The sequence below is a fragment of the Ixodes scapularis genome, unplaced genomic scaffold, assembly GCF_016920785.2.
Source record: "Ixodes scapularis isolate PalLabHiFi unplaced genomic scaffold, ASM1692078v2 PGA_scaffold2__306_contigs__length_199485367, whole genome shotgun sequence".
Lineage (NCBI taxonomy): Eukaryota > Metazoa > Arthropoda > Arachnida > Ixodida > Ixodidae > Ixodes > Ixodes scapularis.
The window spans coordinates 1,837,012-1,857,632 of NW_024609857.1; the positions used below are offsets into that span (position 1 = coordinate 1,837,012).

Genomic DNA, 20,621 nt, shown 5'->3' on the forward strand with positions numbered 1-20,621 from the left:
TATACCAGGCAGGAATGGCAATTGTTTCAGAAGAAATTTTCCTCTGCATTGTATTTTAAACATAAGCATAGAGCGCCAAGGTGTAAAAATAGCCGGCCGGGACATGAACGTTCTTGTTGCGAACTAAATTTAGCCAACCATGCTGCGACGTATTAAACTGCGAAATTAAGACACCCGTTGTCACAATGGTTTGTGTGTTAAGATCAGAGGTTTAAAATTCTTCTGTGAACAAACAAACAAAAGTCATTTTTATTTCAAAATGTACTCCAAGACTATCGGTTTACTCTCCCAGTTACAATCAGACTAAAAAAGAAAAAAAAATATTATTGCAGCAAAAAGTGCAAAAGGTTGAGAACGAATGATGGCGTGCATATCCTAAACCAAGGCGCTAGGACGCTGACCAGAGTTTTTAGGAAATATTATTTTATCATTGTATCCTCGGAGGGATGTTCAAACTGCACGCGCCAAGGTAATGGTGATAATTTTTCGGTGACCACCGTGTACCCTATACGAGTCTGCCCTGCCTTCGACGCTGCACAAGGACGACTGTCGTTGTCAGGGCCACCATCCACGCGAGAGCCGGACTTGCCGTGTATCCGGTGTTAGCGAGCACCGGACAACCCGTTTTTCCCAGGAAGACGTTCAGGAGCGTGTGCATCGTGGTCTTTCCGCCGTCACGGACAACCTTCTCGGGGTCGCAGCCGCTGTACCCGGCGTGAATGCAGCCATTCAGGGCTTCCTGTAGCTTCCTGCGAAGGAGGTGCAATGCCTGAAGCAAATCTGTTGAAGTCCCAAGCCCAAAACGTGCACGGCTGTCACAATGAAGCATGAGTCCTCTTCGCCCGTCTACTTATTTATAGATGTCATTCACAAGAGTTCTTCAGATACTACAGCCTAGAACTTGGTCCTTAAAGTTTATAAATATAAGGACGGTCATTTATTCATCGACTAGTTTATTCACCTTCCAATAAAATCCCCATTCATGCCACTTCAACCTCGCTTTGCGTGGCTATTTCGTTACTAGATATGTTAAGAAATGAACTTAAAATGAAATATAGTGTACAGAGATAAAGTTCCTTAGCTGTTGAACTCACTTGCACTCGCTTTGGCTGAACTCTGTGTGTAGCAGGTCCCGGACAGCCGACAGGGAAGTGTTGGCACGCACGCAGTAGCCGAACAGGTCCAGGTTCCAGCAAGAATGCGCTCGCACAAGGTCTGTGGAGCAGAAGGAAGGTGCAAACATATTGTCGATGTCAGATTCAAGTTCACGCTTTGTGCAAAAACTACGGAAGCAGCGTCAAAAGCTTCAATATATGCGTTTCTTGAGGACCACTTGAGACTAAATGTTCACTTTAGGTTGGGGATGTTCACATTTGCCAACGCAGAGCCAAAATGTTCGGCGCACTTTGGTGTTTTGCATGAGCAGAGAAAGTGCCCCCCAGTAGGACACGTTCGAAGCAGAGCGGTGCAAAGTCAAGGTCAACTTCGTTTCGCACGTAAATACCGAGGCAGTGAAGAGCCGTTTTTACTGCCCTTCCCCTGTCTCAGCGATTCCACTCAAAACCTGCGTTGGCAGTGACGAGAACCCAGCGGCCGTTTAGGTTCTGCAATACTCCCCCAGTGTGGCCATATAAAGATGAATAACAATACAAGGTAAAGGGTTGACTTGGTCGTAACAAAATCAGTCGCTCTTATTTGTTTCTGCGTTTAGAAAAAAAAAAAAAACGCTACGAAGGACGCATGACAAGTGCACTTCACGTGCTGCTCCGCTTGTTCGGCAACTCAGTATTTGAACTTGAAGCTTGGGCTTCGCTCGCACGTATGAAACAAAATATAGCGGCGCTTACTTTTACACTCCCTTACGAAAATGTCAAATCAAAATCAGAAGGCGAATTTTTAGCTGCAGTTCGGATCTGAAATGAAGAGTGAACGAATATCAGGTTTTAAACCGGGCGGAACTTCTTGTTTGTTTTTAGTTCGCAGACTGGAAGTTTTTTTGCACCCAATTTTGAATCCACGTTTAATCCGGTCCTTCGCGGCGAAGCTTGAAGCTGTTTCGACGGAGCTGCGGTGCCCCGAAGTCGTCACTGCATTTGGGGCCAAACAGAGACGCGACATGCCACCGACAACGCCAAGATCATTATTTTTTTGCACGTAGTCGATGGAAACTTCGCTTATAAATTAGCTGGAAAAACGAACACAAGGAAAATGTCTTAAATTATCCACATTTTTAATATCACATCACACGAAATCTATGCCGCATACAAGTGCGAACTTTAAACCGCTCTGCAGAACACAAGAAACACCCGAGCACGCAATGCCAGTATATCTGGCTTCCACACCGGAAGATCGAACGACAAGTCGGCACTGGATTTACGGTCAGCAGTAGCGCGACAAATTTTTCGCGACAAGTCTTATTGCCATCAAAAATGCAAAAAGACAATGTTAGTTCGCTCAAAGTAGATTGCAAATACGCTCAATTTGCCTATCTTGTACTTTTGAACTCCGTCCTCATTGATTATACTAACCCCAAAAATACTTAGGCTTACATCTCACACTCAATCTATCATAGTATACTCTAATTAAAACCATTATATCCTCTCCGAACCGCTCTCTAGGCTACATTAACCGAAACTTTAGATCCTCACCTCAAAACCTAAAACGTATTTTGCACACCACTATCGTCCGGCCTAAATTAGAATATGCGTCCTCCATCTGGCATCCTCATCGGAAAATTTAACGAACTCCATGGAATCCGTTCAAAACCCTGCTACTCACTTCATTTTTAATGACTATTGGCCCTCCTGAAGTGTATCATCAATAAAGTCTCGCCTTAACATTTACTCTCCTCCCTTCGTCGATTTTCCCCCCTTTCCCTTCACGAAATCTTTTACACGCCTTTCTTGAAAATGCCTCTTCTAAACCCGCTCACCTACATATCATCAAGACTGGACCATTCATGCAAGATCGCCCGTCCCAAGTCATCGAGTCAAGCACACCAGGATTCGCTTATCCCTGAAGCAGTTGTGGACTGGAATGACCTCCCGGACGCCATAGTTACCAACCCGACTCCAAGCAATTCTGACTAGCCCCCCAAAATGACACGCTGTTTACAAACAAGCCGGCGTTTGCCCACACAAGGTGTGGGCACTGCGCATGCGCAGAAACCGAAATTGCGTGAAGCGTCTGCGCATGCGCAGTGCCGTCGACAGCGCCACCGCAGCTGCGTGACGTCAGGGCCGCGTGTTGGTCTATAACGCCCCCGAGGCATGAAGGGTGTGTATAAATAAATATATAAATAAATAAAGTCGAGCTAGGCTTGCGAGATTACCATTGTGCGAGCCTTCTGCACAGGAAATCTGGGAGCTCATAATTCGAGTCCACGGACAGCTCGCTTCCTTTGTCCGGCCTCGGCCCATCGTGCATACACGCAGCCCCGGACACCAGGCGTACGCTCCGAACGATCCTCGGCTGACAACGCGAAGAGGCGCCCTTCCCGGCGTCCGCCGCTAAATTGGATCACGCGTCCGCAGCCCCGCTGGTCACGCGACCGAGCGAGAAGGCGCTAACGTCGTTGACGGAATCGAACCGGGCAGGGACGAGTCCCTTCCCGAGCTCAGGCAGTCCGCCTCGTCGCCCGTCTCCCTTTTCTTCTTCTTCTGAGTGTCCGGTTGAGGCCTCCTGGACCCTTTCGGACGCTCGGAGAACAATAAAAAGGAAAGGCCGATCGACGTTCGGACTACGCCCGCCGATACTGGTAATAAGGAAGATTTTTTCATTTTTTTGGAAGACTTACTATCTTTTCTTGGATCGACCTCCAAACCATTTTTAGTTATGGGTGATACAAACATCGACCTACTAAAATGTAATAGTTACGTAATAGAGATGAATAATCTCTTATCTGCTTGGGGATGTACTAACGCTGTGACACTGCCCACCCGAGTGACTTTAGAAACTTCTAGTTCAATAGATATATGTATAACTAATCTCAACGCTAGGGAAGCCACATCTGGCATATTTACACAAGATATAAGCGACCACATGCCAGTTTTCTGTCTGACATCCTTCTATCGTGGCAAAAATACACCGAAACGCGATACTTACTCTTACCGACGCATAAATGAAGAATCACTGCAAATGTTTTTTGTCCTGCTCGAGCAAACAAACTGGGAGAACGTCCTTTTGGAACGTGACCCCAACCTTGCGTATGCACTTTTTTCTAACAAATTTAAGCTTTGTTATGACGTCGCTTTTCCGCTTATTCAAGTAAATAATCGTCAAAAACATGTACGAAAACCTTGGATTACAAATGACTTATACAGGCGTATTAAGATAAAAGATAGGATGTACCATAATTTTATTAAATATAGGCACCAAAATCTTCTCATCGAATTTAAAAAAAACAAGAAATAAATTGAACTCCGACCTTAAAAAGGCCAAATCCGAATATTATCAAAATATATTTTCAAGGGTATACAATGACCCAAGAAAGATATGGGATACTGTGAACGAAATTACTGATAGGAAAAAACGTGTGCAGGGAACGCAAAGTGTCACTATCGACGGCAGGAACGTGAGTGGACAGCAAATGGCAAATCTAATGAATATGCATTTTGTTGACGTTGGTTCACCACCAGAACACGAAGACACTTCGCAATGCTGTATCACAGACGCAATGACTTCCTTATCAAGCACGATAATGCTATTTCCAACTACGCCATATGAAGTAGAAGGGCTTATAAGTAAAATTAAAAATAACGCCGCAGCTGGCGTAGACGACTTCAAGCCAAGGCCTGTCAAATATGTCTCCCAACAAATATCTTATATCTTGTCACATGTAATCAATCTTACTCTAGAAACCGGAATATTTCCTAACGAACTAAAAATTGCAAGAGTTACTCCAATCTATAAGGGTGGCGGGGAACACCTTCTACAGAATTATAGACCGATCTCGGTTTTGCCAATTTTTTCAAAAATATTTGAAGGGGTTATAAATTCTAGATTAGACAATTTTTTTTCCAGGCACAATGTATTAAACAAATGTCAATACGGCTTTCAAAAATCTAAATCTGCAGAGCAGGCACTTGTAAAAGTAAAGGATAAAATTATAAGCAATATTGAAAATAGATTATACACCTTAGGCTTATTCCTAGATTTTAGAAAGGCCTTCGATACGATCCAACATGACATATTACTAATTAAGCTTCAAAGGTACGGCATACGTGGGGTTGCTCTGACTTTAATAAAAGACTACCTCCAAAATCGCATGCAGTATGTTTATATTAACAACAATTATTCTAATTCACTCAAAATAAAGTACGGTGTTCCGAAAGGGTCTATTTTAGGCCCGCTCTTATTTCTTCTTTATGTGAATGATATCACAAATATTCTGGGATCCCTTGAGCTGGTCATGTACGCAGACGACACTAACGCATTTTTCGCTTCAACCTCTAAAGCGGCCTTAGAATCTATGACAAATAATTATCTAGACAATCTATCAGTGTGGCTTCAAAATAATAAATTACAACTAAACGTAAAAAAAACAAGATATATAATTTTCACTCCCGTTAATAGGTGCGACAACACTAAGGTGACAATATATTTTGAAAAGGAAATTATAGAGGAGGTTACAGAACAAAATTTTCTTGGTGTGTGGTTCAATCGGGAGTTAAGTTGGAACACGCACATAAATAAACTGAGCTCTGAGCTATCCCGAGCCATCGGATGTATTTATAAAATAAGAAATCTCATACCTTTGTGGCTAAAAAAGAATATATATTACGCTTTATTTTACTCCAAACTGTGTTATTGCATTTTAGTCTGGGGCACGACATCGGCAACCAATTATAATAGGTTGATCATCTTACAAAAAAAAATTCTGCGACTATTTGAAAATTATAAAGGTAAGCCTCAACATCTCCCAACTGAACCGCTCTTCAGCAAATATGGTCTACTTAAAGTCAATCAAATTTATTATTTTAAATTGTTACAGATAATACACACAAAAAAACTCTTCGCAATTCCGCCAGAAAACACAGCGTATCACACCCTTAGACATAGAATCAGACGACCTCCAAAAATACGTACCAATTACGGAAAACAAACGACATGCTTCCAAGTCGCCAAAATCTTGAATAATACGGAAGATCTAATTGATTTTAACTGCAATATACTCCAATTCAAAAAAAGACTAAAGACACTTCTGGTGGGCAGTGACATTGTGTTCTGATATATGTGTACTGTGTACTTATTAAATCATGTCCATAGTTCACTTTTGAATTGTTAAAACATGTTTCTGACCAATTTGTTTTTATCCTTCTTTGCTGAAAACAATTATCGTGGGATATTTGATCGATCCTGTTTTTTATTGTTTCTGAGTTGTATAGAATTTTATAGGTTCTTTTCTCTAATTTTCGTGTTCAAAAATCTATGTACCCCGCACTGCTGTGTTAGAACTGTAAAGGGGACAGAGACCTCGTCAGGCATCACGCCTTTAGTCTCTGTCCACCTCCCGGTCAATCCGGAAAGAAAGAAATAAAGAAAGGAAAAAAAAGAAAGAGCATCTGGAAATGTCGGACGCGCGCTATGAGGACACTGCGCTGCCTGGTTTCGATATTTTATTGTACGGCAGAGGAAACAAAAACGTAAAAGCTTTGCTCCATTCGGTTGTACCAGGAGCCGGATGTAACGGAGAAACCTTGTTATTGGGTTCTTGTAAATGCTTTGAGTTCAGATTTTAGTCCCCCCCCCCCCCCCCCCCCATGCCTCTCTGCCTGATAAATCTATAAACTAGAGTTTTATTATTAATTGTAGGTGAACGCTCTACGACACACTAAGATTTACTGTTGACCATTAGTCATTTATAGTATATACAAAAATCTTTGTTTTTATTGCTAACACTTATTCAGGAAATTGTTTTAATGTTTTACCCTTAGAAAAAAAAGAAAAAAAAACTACAAATACAGCGCAAACGTTTTTTTTTTTTATCTCTTTCTTCCTAATTCGGCTCGGTTTGTTTGTTTCTAGTTTCTAGCCTTTTAATTTACGTGTAATATAATGCAATCGATTGCAGGAAGAGCAGCGGTACAAACCCAACTTGAGCTGTGTTGTATAACAACTGATAAAAAAATTGTGTGGAGCTGAATCGACAACCGTTAGTAAAAAAGCAGCAGAACAAATTGCCGTTACGGTTGGTTCTCTAGTTTTGTTCCACAGTTCGTTGAAACGCGGGGATCGTTATATGGCGCGGTTCAGTACATTATCCTGTGACCTACGGGTTTCCATTTGCACGTGGTCAGAGGAAACCCATTTTAAGTAGTTCAATCTAGTTAAAAACGGGCAGCTGTGGGGATAGAGCACAGCATTTTTAGTTTCTTTGTTGTGAGCTATTGCACAATGCGCTCCAAGCTGCGCCAGCAGCCACGAGGTCTCAGTAGAAAACGGAGAGGACGAATTGCAATAACAATAATAATGACTGCAGAAAGGGAACCAGGGGGAGAAGACAAACACAAATCTCCAAACATAACTAGGTGACTGGTGCGCGACTGAAAAAATCCGCCTGGTCCTGGCATCGAACCAGGGACCTCTCCAGTTTCAGTGGAGCGCTCTACAAACTGAGCTAACCACTTGGCTAACCAGGAGTTAAACTTGAATAGAGCAAACGTTTTTGAGCAGCTGCCTCCAGTCTAGTACCAACCACGGTAAACGGCCTGCATTTTAAGGTTATGATGATAATGAAACTAATGCGAAGCGAGCTTGACAAGGATGACGATAACAACCCCTGATTGATAAGCACAAATTTCGATGAATTAACGCAGGAACTTCTGAAAGTGCGGGTGGGTTTAGTAGGCCGCTTTTACAGTTACGACACCAAAGAAGGAAGGCTCTAGGGAAACTTGGAAATATATTTGCTTGTTTGCGAGCCTGATCCGAGTCAAGACAGCATTGTCTCGGTTGTAGGCTTGCCTTTATATTCTATACTCACTTCGCCTTGGCTTCAAAAAGCCTGCTAAACCTCGAAAAAAAACATTTCCTTCTAATGGGGTGCGAATATTTTGCCGGTTTTTACGACTTCCTCGTCTCACCTGTCAGGAGCCGCTCGTCCAGGCACGCCCGTTCCTCGACCGCCTTGAAGGCGGCCTCCCAGCGGTCGAAGCGCTGCCTGCCTTCATCGACGCTGCAGCCTCCGTCCACGATATCCTTGCGGCACTGAGACAGCTCGGAGAGTCCCCTGCGAGGCATACTCGTTAATGTCTCAAAGGTAGCCATACTGTTTGTGCTCACTCGATGTCTCCATCCCCGCTGTCATCTCACTTGTGACGCTTATTTTGGCAAGAAAAGGGATGGAAGAAGTCTTGTCCGGCAGAGAGAACTCGAGCAAAAACCTCCCTAGACTTTGAGAGGAGCTCTCGTTTGGGTAAGAGATAGAACTCCTTTCGTACCTTCCTGACTTTGCCGTGCAAACTTACACTCAAAAAAAGGCCTGCGCGTCTACTTACCCGCAGAACAGTCAAAGAGCCAATCTCTGCAATCTACGGCATCAGCTTAGCGAACGATGAGGCGCAACATTTCATCAGACCTCAAAATGAAGTCTGCGCTGTGGCATTACGCAACGCAAAGCGTCATGCTTGCATTACGTAATGCCACAGCGCTGACTTAATATTGAGGTCTGAACAGATGCCCTGCCTCATCATTCGCTAGCTCATTTCCTAGATCGCAGAGATTGGCTCTTTGAGTGTTTTGCGGGTAGGTAGACACGGAGAGGTTTCTTAGAGTGTAGCGACGTTTCATAGCTGTCCTAACCTCAGGTGTGCCACGAGGCCTATACAGCTCGTTATCACGCGTGCCGTGAATCTCCGCCCGCAGTTGCTCCTTGGTCCGGAGTCCAAGGAACAGTCATTGGTTTCTCGTCGGTCGGATTGCGTTATTTCTTCGTTTTTTGACCCCAAAAAATGTATTCTTTGATGTATTCTTTCTAAAATCTTTTGAAGGCCAAGTCCTCGTTTGTCAGGAACAAATGGAACTGCAAATATCGGTAAAAAGATAAGCCAGACATTGCTAAGATTACCAGACGACGCCGGTGGTTGGCGTTCGGCACCGAAATTCCAGACCCTGACATGTGACCGAGATGTCACCGTACCCTCAGCTCACAAAGCGTGGAGCTCTGATTGGTAGGGTAGTGGGCAGACGCCAAGGACACTTGTACTTGTCTCTCTTCACTGCCTCCCGCCAATCACTGCGAGCGAGGGAGAAATGGCTAGGGTGCAGGCTACCTGATGAATATTGAGCATTTTGGTTAACCCGAGACTGGTAAAAAAAGTACAAGGACGGAAACACAACTTATCCGTCGGCTCCTCGCGCAGAGGGGGACAGTGGCGCCAGGCGTCTGGGCACGGAACGCCGGCGTCGTCTGCTAATCCTAACAATGGCTGCTTTGCCTTCTCTACGACTATCCGTAAAACACCGGGTCTTTACGAACGAGGACTTAGACATCGAGAAAGGGGAGAAGGAATACGTGAAAGAGTAGGTGGTTTTGCCTTAACTGAGAAGTACCAGACGCGTTCCAACAAATGAGGAAACGACGGCAGGGATGTCGTGTTCTGCTATATATGGAACAAGCATACATTTTCAATGTGTACGAAAAAGTAAAATGAAGTTACGTTTCAGGGCGCTTTACGATCCAATTGTGGAGTGAGCGAAAAAACGTTACCCCTCCAATGATCATGACCTCCACTCCTTTCGTTGCAGCTTTTGATCTTCCATCAGACGAACCAGACTCAGACGAACCAGACGATCGAACGACAAAAATAGATCCGTGCTCGAGTCGCTGTAGCGCGCACCTACCCACACAAGTCTTGGAGGGCGTTGTGCAGGGCCCCGGGTGGCAGGCGCGACTGCTGGTGCAGGATCCCGCTGAAGCTGGTCAAGAAGTCCTCGTAGCACCGATCCGCCGCCTCAGGTTCGCACGACGACTCGCATACACCTGCGCAGTCAAGTCACGCTGTTTGTCGAGACGCATGAACAAATACACCACTCCAAGTAAGCCTCCTATCCGGCTGTTAGTTTCAGTCAGGTGCCAGAGTTCGACAAGGAAACTCTACACTGCCCAAATCACCGTCAGCAAAGCCAACACAGTCTTTTATTCGATGCTTAGGCGTGGTTGATCGAACCTTTGATAATATCAAAATTTGACCCCTGTTCTGTGTCAGCTAGGACGTAATATTGCAGAAAAAAATATACTACAGGTATCTACAACTAAAAAATTTCTTAAGAATGCGTACGTTCGAGATGCCCGTCCACGTGAATTTCGATCTTGCGACAAAAGCATATAATTGACACCTAAAATGAACGTTCTTACAGAATCGTAGCGTCATTTGAAAACTAAAATATTTGTCAGTGTTCATAGTCTTGGTTTCAAAACCAAATTAAAATGTTTTAAAGTAGTATTGAATGGTAAAGCACAAGTATAGTTGGGAATAAGTGGACAAATACTGGTGTCATGTGAGCAAGAGTTCAATGAGCCTTTACGTAATCGTTGCCTTGCGGAGGCGCCGCGAAATGAAATCGATTGCGGTCCTTTAATGGACAAATAAAGCCAGTTAAAGTGATACTGTGTCGTCTTTTACAAATAACGGGACTCAATATATATATGACAAAAGACATTTTTGCGCGAAGATCATGAAGATTTCCAGTTCATTTTGCTGCGCCAGCCTTTTAGTCCAAAAACCCTCGCCGTGAGGACTGCGCATAGGCATTCAACCTCCCTCCGAGCTCTCCCTTCTCAAGAGGGTCATTCGGCAGCTGGCAAAAATGTTGCCACTTGTAAGAAACCCATGGTGTGTACATGCCTTTGCCACACTGTTCGTCATACACCATGCAAATTTGTTGAGATAATAATAAATTACAGACTCTTCCACCCATTTAGTAAACATAATTTAATTGTTGATCAATAGTGCGGATCAGAAATAAACTCAACCTAGGACTCTTTGCTAAGTATTAAAGATACATTTTGTTAAAATAACATTGAAAACAAGATTTACACAATACGAATGTTTTAGATATTAAAAAAGCGTTCGATTTTATCATACATTAAATAATTTTGAAGAAGTTGTACATTTATGGCTTAAGAGGTCTTTCCTTTTACCTCATTCAAATTTATTTATCAGATCGTGCCCGACATACCACTGTCGACAAGGAAAACCCCGATTTCGGGCATGTTCGTTACGGCCTACCTCAGGGACCAATCTTTGGGCCCCTAATATTTTTTTATATATATATTAATGCCATTGTTCACATACCACATACTCCAGACATCGTACTCTATGCAGGTGACACTGATGCATATCTTTCCGGTACAAACATAGATTAGCTTGGCGTATTGGCTAATGAATGGATGGCAGAGCTAAGTGCTTGGTTAGCATGTAATGAATTAGAATTAAAGACTGCAAAAAACAAAATGCGCAATATTTAGGGGAAACTAAAAATATTGACCGAATGCTTAGATTACAATTTAGAAACGATGTGATTGGTTCTGTAAAGGCTTACATGTTTTTATGAGTATATTTTAAAGAAAATTTAAATTGGTCGTCTCATATTGATACTTCGGAGTTAAAAACAGCGCGAAAAGACGAGGACCAGACAAATAAGTAACACGGACGCATCGCTGACTTACGACTGAGTTTATTGAACGCAAATCCGAAGTATGAACCAACTCGCCCAAGCCTTAACTTTAGCATCATATTGATAAACTTTGACCCGCCATCTTTCGATCGATAGGAATTACGTATAGAATACGAAATATCCCCCTTTTTGTTTAAAACACCAGCTATACCATTCTCTCGTTCAGTCTCGCTGAACCTATTGCAGTTTAGTATGTGGTACTCGCTCAAAGACCTCAAAGTATCAACTTCAAGTGTTACAGAAAGGAGCGGTACGATTTATCCCCAATGTTTCATATTACGTACATTCTCGCCCTTACTTCACGCAGTATTCACGTTTAACAAATGAACAATCACTCGTGGAAAAATTTGCAATCTACATATTCTACAAAATCAAATCAAATCCGGAATGAATACATTACAAATATACCAAGAGAACAACAATATACTAATTCCGCCACACCCATCATCACCAACGAAGAACACTAACAAATTGCGAAACACAAATAATGTCTCAACAAATTTCACGGCTACTAGACACTTACCCAGAAATTTCGTCAATGGTTCGTAGCTCGCAAACAATTCGCAAATTTAAATTCATTTCAAAAGAATATTTCTTAACTTTAGCGTAAATATTGAAATAACCCTGGGGTGTGAGAAGTGGTATTGTATATGGTGTTCTATTTGGTTAATTATTAAGTACAAGTTTTATGTCTGTTAGTATATGTAGTAACGCTTTTATTTTGATAGTTTCGTTGCGCTGCTGTGCTGTTAAACTCCACGGGGGACGGAACCTAGTCAGGCGACATGAGTGGCCTTTTGCCCGATCCTCCTAAGTGTTTGTTTGAATAGGAGAATTTTTTGAATTGTATTTCAAAATTACACGGTTTTCGCTGTAGACATTTTTTCAGACTTATCTGCGCCTTAATCATGTCCGATGCATGTTTGCTTCGTACAACATGTCTGCAGACAGTTTTGTTGTTTGATGTCTAACCGGTGTGACGTTGGCTAAACAATCAGTCGTTTATGAGCGGCACTGGCATCGGAAAAGCTTGAAACTCAACATCAGGCAGGGGGCCGCAGGACTAGTGTACACTGATGTTATAACGACGTCACGATTGTATTATCAAATACAAAACCCCTTTTGAGCACGGGCGCCGTCAGACCACTCGGCAGCAGCAGTCTGTCCCGGGGCCTTCAAAATTATTTTAAAACCTCAATGCTGCCGATCAGGCATGCATTGTTTTTTCAAAACTGTAAATCTGCAACATTGTATCTCGCTAATCTGCCAAGCACTTGAAAACAAGTTTGCAGAAAACATCAGAGTGCAACCGACGTTTCGCTAAGACACGCGGTTGCTCCAAGCCGTGAAGAAACTGACTCCGAACTAGACGTCGCCATGCCACTCGAAGGATGTTGGGAGGTTTTTTTCCGACATAATGTCACCGAGTATTGAGTGTTTCCGTTCTAGATTCAATTTCGCGCTTTCAAAATACACAAACTATATAAAAAGAGTAAGGAAGTATTATCGCACTTTTTCTTAAATGTATTTAAAAAAGTGTAAAACTACATATAACATTTTTTAGTTAACGAAGAAAAATAGCCCCTAATTAGATTGTGTGTTTTTCCGTCGCTCCACAGATAACTTTTTTCCTATTTCCGGCTGACATCAGACAGATGTATCGTTCAAAAAAGGAAGAACCGCTATCACTTCATTTCTCAACTTGCCAACAGGAACTGCGCGAAGTCAACGTGGTCATGACGCATGTGACGCGTGTCTAGGATATTTCTGAAGCCGGGGTCCGACCCAGGACAGGGGGCTGCAGCTTGGCCGTGCAAAACATAGCGGCTCCACAGTGAACTCGCAATAGCAGCGACACTGCGACGGGAAGCGGTGAGACATTTCGAGCTTAGTGCTTTGATACCTCGCTCTAAAAAAACGGGAAAACAAAAGTAAAAAATATGGTTTGTCTCGCGAACCTTTATAGCTATCAAAACCCGTTTTTTTCACATTCATGAATAATGCTAGGTAGAGGTCAATGTCTGCAATTGCTGCACTCAGGGTGCGTTATGGGATTCAATCGCGTCATTTTTTTTTAAATTATTATTGTTTCGATTGAGGTTAGCGAGTGAATTTGCCACTTCCCTATATGGGATATTCTCGTTACTTCAAAACTCAAAGAAAAGAAAAGGAAGTTTCAAAAAGCAGGAAAATTAGCTTTTGCAGTCCTATTCTTTAGCTTCAAAGTAGTATTGCTTTTATTACATCGAAACAGTGTTCTTCCGTTAGACATTAGCAGACAACTATAGACCAACACGCAGCTATTCCGCCACGTCTTTGCGGTGAATCCGCAGACGCTTTAATCTGGTTTCTGCGCAGGCGCGGTGCCCACACCTCGTGCAGGAACTGTCCGCTTGCCTTGTGTCGTATGCAAACAGCGCGGGGTCGTATGCAAACAGCGCGTTGGATTATATGTAAATCAAATATTCAAAATACGTATTGAGGAGGAGCCACTGACATCATGGTCTTCTGCTTTATCCTATATCTTGAGCTCGGTACCGTATTTTCTTTGGAGGATACTCTAAGGTTGCACAGAGTTCGCGTGCCACCGACGTTTTGATGTTATAAGCATTGCGTCTAATACCCGTGCCACACGGGCCACCCGAATGCCATTTGCAACGAATGACATTCGTGTGATCGACGAATCGGCTCGCGATCTGTCGCGCGTGGAACGCCCCCCGCTCGGGGTGTCGCGCGCTGATTGGCCGATCGTTCAAATGTCCTTCGTTGTATATGGCATTTGAGTTACCCGTGTGGCACGGGTATAAGATTTGCTTTATACCGTCTTTCTCGCATATCTTCTTGGTTATGTTCTATACAAAAGTAGTTTTAATGCTTGGCAGTAGTTTCGTCGCACGTGCTTACTTGGGGTTCTCCTTATTCGAAGTAATTTTGCAGCCTGAATTATACGCTTTTTAATCTATTTCCGTTTCCAAGATTAATTCTCATTGAAAAACCTAATATCGGTAGCACATGAAGATACATGCTTATTTTTGTCCATGGTTTCTGGTTTCCTCGGCGAATTCATGCAACAAAGCGATCGTACAAAAACGTACGCCCTGAAAGTACTTACTGCGTGCCCTTACTTTTTTTTTTTTTTTTTGCTTGGCCGGACAGAATTTTTTTACCGATGCACACATTTTGTCACACTGATTAAAGAAGCAAAACGTCTGCAAGGTCGGTTTCTGACCCAAATACTACTCTTCTCTAAGTCGCACGTTAAGTGCAGAGCACGTCGAGATTCCTGAACAAGGAGCACAAGGGCGCGTTGACACTGAGCAGAAGCTCAGAGACAACCCATCCCTGGCACTGAGGAAAAAACTAATGCCATGGCAATGTCATGGGGCAGCCCTTCCTAGACAGCTTTCAAGCCTGCGCGTCACGTGATATGACGTCACATCCGGGAGGTTGGTACGGGTGCCGATTGGATGCGAGTGCCGCGTCAGCGTTCGCGTGGGACTCGTTTCCTCTCATAGATTCACGCGAACGCTGACGCGACACTCGCATCCAATCGGCACCCGTGCAGGCCTCCCGGACGTAACGTCATGTCACGTCACGCGCAGGCTTGAAAGCTCTCTAGGAGGTGCTGGTCGGGGACTACAGCAGCTAAACGTGATTGGTGCTCAGCTTTCACGGGGGCCAAAGGGTTTCTTGGAAAACACACAGCCACCCGAGTGGCTTCAAGTCGGGGTCACACTGCCTATACATCATACAAAAGGCCTGGCATTTGTTGCAGCCTTGAGGACAGAATAATTTCCGGACACGGCTTAAACCCTGATGGTAGTCGCTCTACATGTAAGGCGGCGATTACACGTTTGAAGTTTCCCGTCTGACCGCGAAACCACGCGCCACCCCGAGAGGTACCGCTATTTGCTGTTGTTGTGTTTTTTTTTCTTTTTTGGCAAACTATAAGCGTTATATTTATGCCATGCTTTGGTTTTCTGTGGCCATTTGTAGTTTTGAAATTAAACGCTATGCGCACGTGATTCGCGCGAGATGGTCCCTTCGCGTGTTGGCTGCTCTCGCGGTAGTGACAATCGAAGCGTCGGCCTTTTAACGCTTCTCAGATTTGAATTCAGAGAAGGAAAGTTTACTATCCGACGGAAAAGCTTAGTACCTCCGGCTCTGCATTTTAAACCACCAAAATGTCGCGGAAGCCGACACGACAAAACCAAACCGAATGGAAGAAATCTGACGACTGCTCGCCTTCAATGTTTCCATTAGATGTTTTTAAACCGGAGCAGCCTGGAAGCACTGCACTCTAAGAAAAAAAGGAGGAGAAAGGTAGCAAAAGCGACTGTTCCTCCTTGCTGCGGACAAGTTGCCCAGAGAAGGGAGGAACGGCAGTTCAGATGAAAGGAGGAGGGCGAGTTCCTCCTTGTTCAGTTGGCGCAGGGGTAGAACATCGCGCTACTGACCAAGTGGTCAACGGTTCGATCCCCAGAAAAGTGTTTTTTTTTTTTGGTTTTTTTTGTAAAGTTTTTTATTTTATTTTTGTTTACCTAAACACATATAAACAAACCCAGACCGATGAAAGGAAAATTAAAGTCCTTATTATTCTCCGAGACGTTTTCCTCCTCCAGGCAGACCGGAGAAAGCTTTCGCCCTCCCGACCCATCTTCTTTCGGTTTCGTTTTTCAAGCACATCGCGCACGTTGTTTAATAAATTAATGTTGAGTTGATTGAGCTTCAGCGGCACCGAAGGCCGCCTGTAATTCCGTCTTCTAGTCCAAACGTGCAGAACATTTCGGTTGCATTGACGTTTTTACCACTAATTTTATCAAACGAGCTAACGAAGCCGCTAGAAACAGCGAAGTTCCGGAGCAGTGCCAGCAGCGCTACATACACTGGGTAAGACGGCCGTCTCCAATTTGCGGGACACATGCGGAACTACAGCCTGCTACAGCAGCGAAACCACGAGGAACTGTGTCGACGTTTTCGACGTTATGGAAATCGCGGGAACTGCGTCCAAGGAAGGCAGGTTTTCCTGCCGGCTGCCTGGGTGCCTTCCGCGCTGAGTTCGGTTCCGTCGTCCCGTGCCGAGTGCCAACCGGCGTTCAACGTGATTCTTCTGCGTGTCAGCAACATCGTCAACGTGGTTCTGTATTTCTTCGTGTCAGCGACATTGTGATGGCAGTGTTGTGGGTTGTGAACAGAAGACTGGAATTATCGCCGATGTGACCGTGTGTTCGCGTATCAGTGCTGTAACAACAAGATGAGATGACGTAAACTGTCGGGCATTGATGCCGCTGGTCGGGCCGTTATCGGAGGGGCCGGGGTGTCGCAGGATGACATTCCGCTTTACATTAAAGAGTTTAAAGCCACTTGAGGGATTAGGTGCAGTCGATCGACGTGTGGATAGTCATGTTGGAACGCTGGTCTGAACGGTAAGCTCCTATCGTACAGTGGCCAATGTGACTCGGTCCCCGAGAGCGATTGCGCTCTGGGGAAAAGACAACACTACGAAAGTATGACGGAAAGTACGTATATTTATGATGGAAGTTTAGCATAAAAAAAAAAAAAGACAGGCAAAATAAAAAAAAAAAAAAAAAAAAACGCTATCCTTTAATTTACTGTTTAAATATATTACGGTTCCTGTAGAAACTGCCCTCTAAGTGGCGCGCTGGGATGAGCGCTAGAAGTTTTCGAGCTCGCAACGGCGCAGCTCCGTACACTTAACAGTTGTCGCAAGTCGCGGCTTTGACTGCATTCAAGTTGATCGAAAAGCGATTTCTGTGCCCGTAAAGCATCACTTCCAGCTGAGTGGATATCCGCTCTAGAGAGATTAATTCAAGACGGCAGTTGCAGCTTTGCGCGAACAGCACAAATAGAAAAACGAACACCACAATATAAATACTGGCTACGAAGGGCCGTGCGGGAAAACAAACTCATGGCTTGGAACCACATTGGAGCGGCTCGATTTATTGGCTTTCAAATAATTATGGCATGATCGAGCGTCTTCTTTTTAATAAGAGATTCATCCCTTGAGCCATTAAAAATAGCCCCAGATGTATGACATTGCTGGAAAAAAATGAACATGTTCGGAATATTTTTTTTTTTTGCTTAGGGAGTCACCGAAAAATTCCGTACGTTCAAAACGACCACTATAAAAGACGGAAACGCAGGGCCCGGTAGTAGTGATCGGGATAGTGTGCTGTTGTATTGATGTTTGTATGTGCGATGCCTGTGTATGCGTTCAATATATGTTGACTTGATGTTTGTAGTGTGCGCAACGTGTCTACATGTGTTAGAGATTCCGTAGGACACGAAACGCAATTGCGGCGTAAGGAAATAAAAATATTTTTTTGTAAAACATGAATTGGGCGGTACCTAGCGCCACCTAGCCTAGCTACGTGCGATTACTCTGCTTGACCCTGCCATCTGGTGGCAAGCGATTTAACATCCTTTTACGCTACGCGGCTACGCCATAATTTCGTGTTACCGTGCTGAGATAAGCCAAGAGGTTGCTTCGGATTTGCTTTTTTTTTGAGAGCGGCTTTTGGTTTTGCGGGCGAAAGTTTTTCACTCCTCCGTGATGTGCGGTTGACGCAACGGTTGACGAAGGAATTGTGGCTCGAGGAATAGCAAAGGTAGGACATAAAGTGCGCGAACTGAGTGCCGGTTGTCTCCGTTGAACATCGCAGTGCTGACGATGAGAAGACTGAGTGACTGCATGTTTTCGAAACGTAAGTTTCTTTACCTGCAGGGGTAAAGAAACTTCGTAAATAAATACAGTTCGCGGAAAGCTCGTGTTACGTTTTTATTTCCTGCTCCTCTCGCTTCGTGCAATAGACTTAGTGTTCTCGTTAAGCCTTACCGAGCTCGATTTGCTCGATTCGTGGCCGCCATAATGAGATGCAGTCGACGGAGGAACTTTTCCTCCCCTGCTTAAGGGACGAAAGTTTCTCCCTTTCTGAAGGAACATATGTGTCAAGAGCGTTCCTCCCTTTAGGGAGGACTATACTGACCCTTTTTTCTAAGAGTGTGTACATGCTCCCACTAAATACTTAAAAAAAACTGCGCATTGATCCTTTCTTCATACTGTAGCGAGCTTGGTTTATGTAACTAAATTTGTATTTACAATATTTACAAATGGTTATTAGTTTCAATGCAGAAGCCGGCCATCGTAGACCGTCGATGCACCAGGAAACCTTGAATCTGAGTGTCTCGTGACGCGCGCTACGAGACACTGAGTTTCGTGGAGACGTGGTGCATCGATGTTCTTCGATGGCTGATTTTAGCTGCCTATGGAAGCGTTCCAACATCCTGCACTTTCTGAGGCTACGCACGTTTTCAATACTATTCGTTTGGACACAAATCCTGACCACTAAAAACATCTTAAAAAGGAAAGACTGGAACGTTAAGACTAGGACGTTAAGACTTGAACTCAAGGGTTAAGCATGTTCGAAGCATGTGAGTTATGCTTCGAATATGTCTGCAGGCGGTTTTTGTGTGACAAATGTGATAGAACTGTAAATACTCCTCAGACAGTAGGGAGTTCTAGGGAACCGTTTTTGCACGTCGGATACGGTACGATGGGCCCTCGGGTACGAACTGCGCATGCGCTTCCGAAGAACTCTCGCGCAGTTCAAACCGGGAGGCCCATCGTGCTGCATCCGATGCCCTAAAACGGTTCCCTAAAACTTCCTAGCGTCTGCAGTGCGACCGCAGCTTAGGGGTGGAAGCCGCAGGCGTGCCTACCTGGCTGCAGAAGGGTGGCCCAGAGGCAGGAGTTGAGGAGGACCCAGCAGAGGCTGGACGCGGGATGCATGGCTACTGCATTTGGCTAACGCGTCGAGGCTACGGCCAACTCGCCGGATGCTGCCGACGAGAGCCCTGTCCGCGTTTCCTGCCACGACTGCCGCACACTTCCGTTTCTTGCCAATTTCGTATGTTCCGGTCCTGGCGGCTTCCGTCCAAAGAGCGCCCCTCGAGGAGTTCCCGTCCCCCGGCCGTTGTTTACGAGACGCCTGCTGCTGACTCCCTCTTTCGCGCCTGACGTCGGGTACGTGCTCGCTGTCTGAGCGCTAGAGCTAACCCCGCCTCATTCGTAATGCTCGAGCGAAACAAAAACATGTTTTTGTTAGCAGATGCAGCGGTGGCAATGCAGCGTAGGAATGTTTTGGAATTCTTGCGGGATACACAAAAAGAGTTCAAAGCAGTGCATAGCTCACGAAGCGCATCACCAGTAATCTACCATGGTTGTATTTGTGTTTAGCTGGGACGATTTGCCATACCGGAGCAACTCATTTCCTTACGCTCGTTTTTTATGTCGCATACATAAGCCGCGCTCACCCTGCTTTAATATATTCAATAAAAGACAATCTGCAGGCAAACACGCTTCCTTGCACGACGGTCACACAAAAACTGTTTGCGAACAAACGAGAAACAAACGTCCGAAGCAAACCTTTTTGGAATGTGCTTGAGGTGTGTCCCAAGTGCCATTATGTGTGCAGACCGTGTATGTTGTGTGATGTGTAATCAGTGGGATTGGGACTTTCCTAAATCCCTCTTTTCAGTAATATTTCCACCCCAAACTCTAATGGACGTTGGCATAGAGCTTTGGTGTTTAGGTCAATTCTAAGCCTCGGCAGTATAGTACAGCGAGAGGCATGCATGCTGCCTCGTGACGCACTTGACAGGCCGCGGGTGTAGAATGTGCTACTACGCGGGACATTCGTTTTACGCACCGCTCCGCATGTGACACCACCGTCGTGTTTGCCAGAGTCCTCCGACTCCTCACATTCCTGGGGGCGGTTGTCCACTTGACTTTTGTTCGGGCACCACTACACGTTCGGGAACCACTGCACGGTACCCGAAGAGTTACCAAGAGGCTGTTGCGCACCTACCCTCCGGATTCGGCAACTGTCAACAAACAACGACTTAAAATTACGCTCTCTTTA

General features: G+C 44.5%; 1 protein-coding gene across 1 annotated transcript; it reads right to left on the bottom strand.

The window, feature by feature from the left end:
* Nucleotides 1-217: 217 nt before the first annotated feature.
* On the bottom strand, nt 218-19,596 carry LOC8040912. The gene is made up of 5 exons (XM_040221691.2): nt 19,420-19,596; nt 9,844-9,982; nt 8,085-8,230; nt 1,095-1,215; nt 218-749 (listed from the first exon to the last, which is right to left on the bottom strand). Exons 1-5 carry the CDS (start codon nt 19,487-19,489, stop codon nt 506-508), a joined length of 720 nt encoding a protein of 239 aa, XP_040077625.2. The 5' UTR covers nt 19,490-19,596; the 3' UTR covers nt 218-505.
* Nucleotides 19,597-20,621: the final 1,025 nt, after the last annotated feature.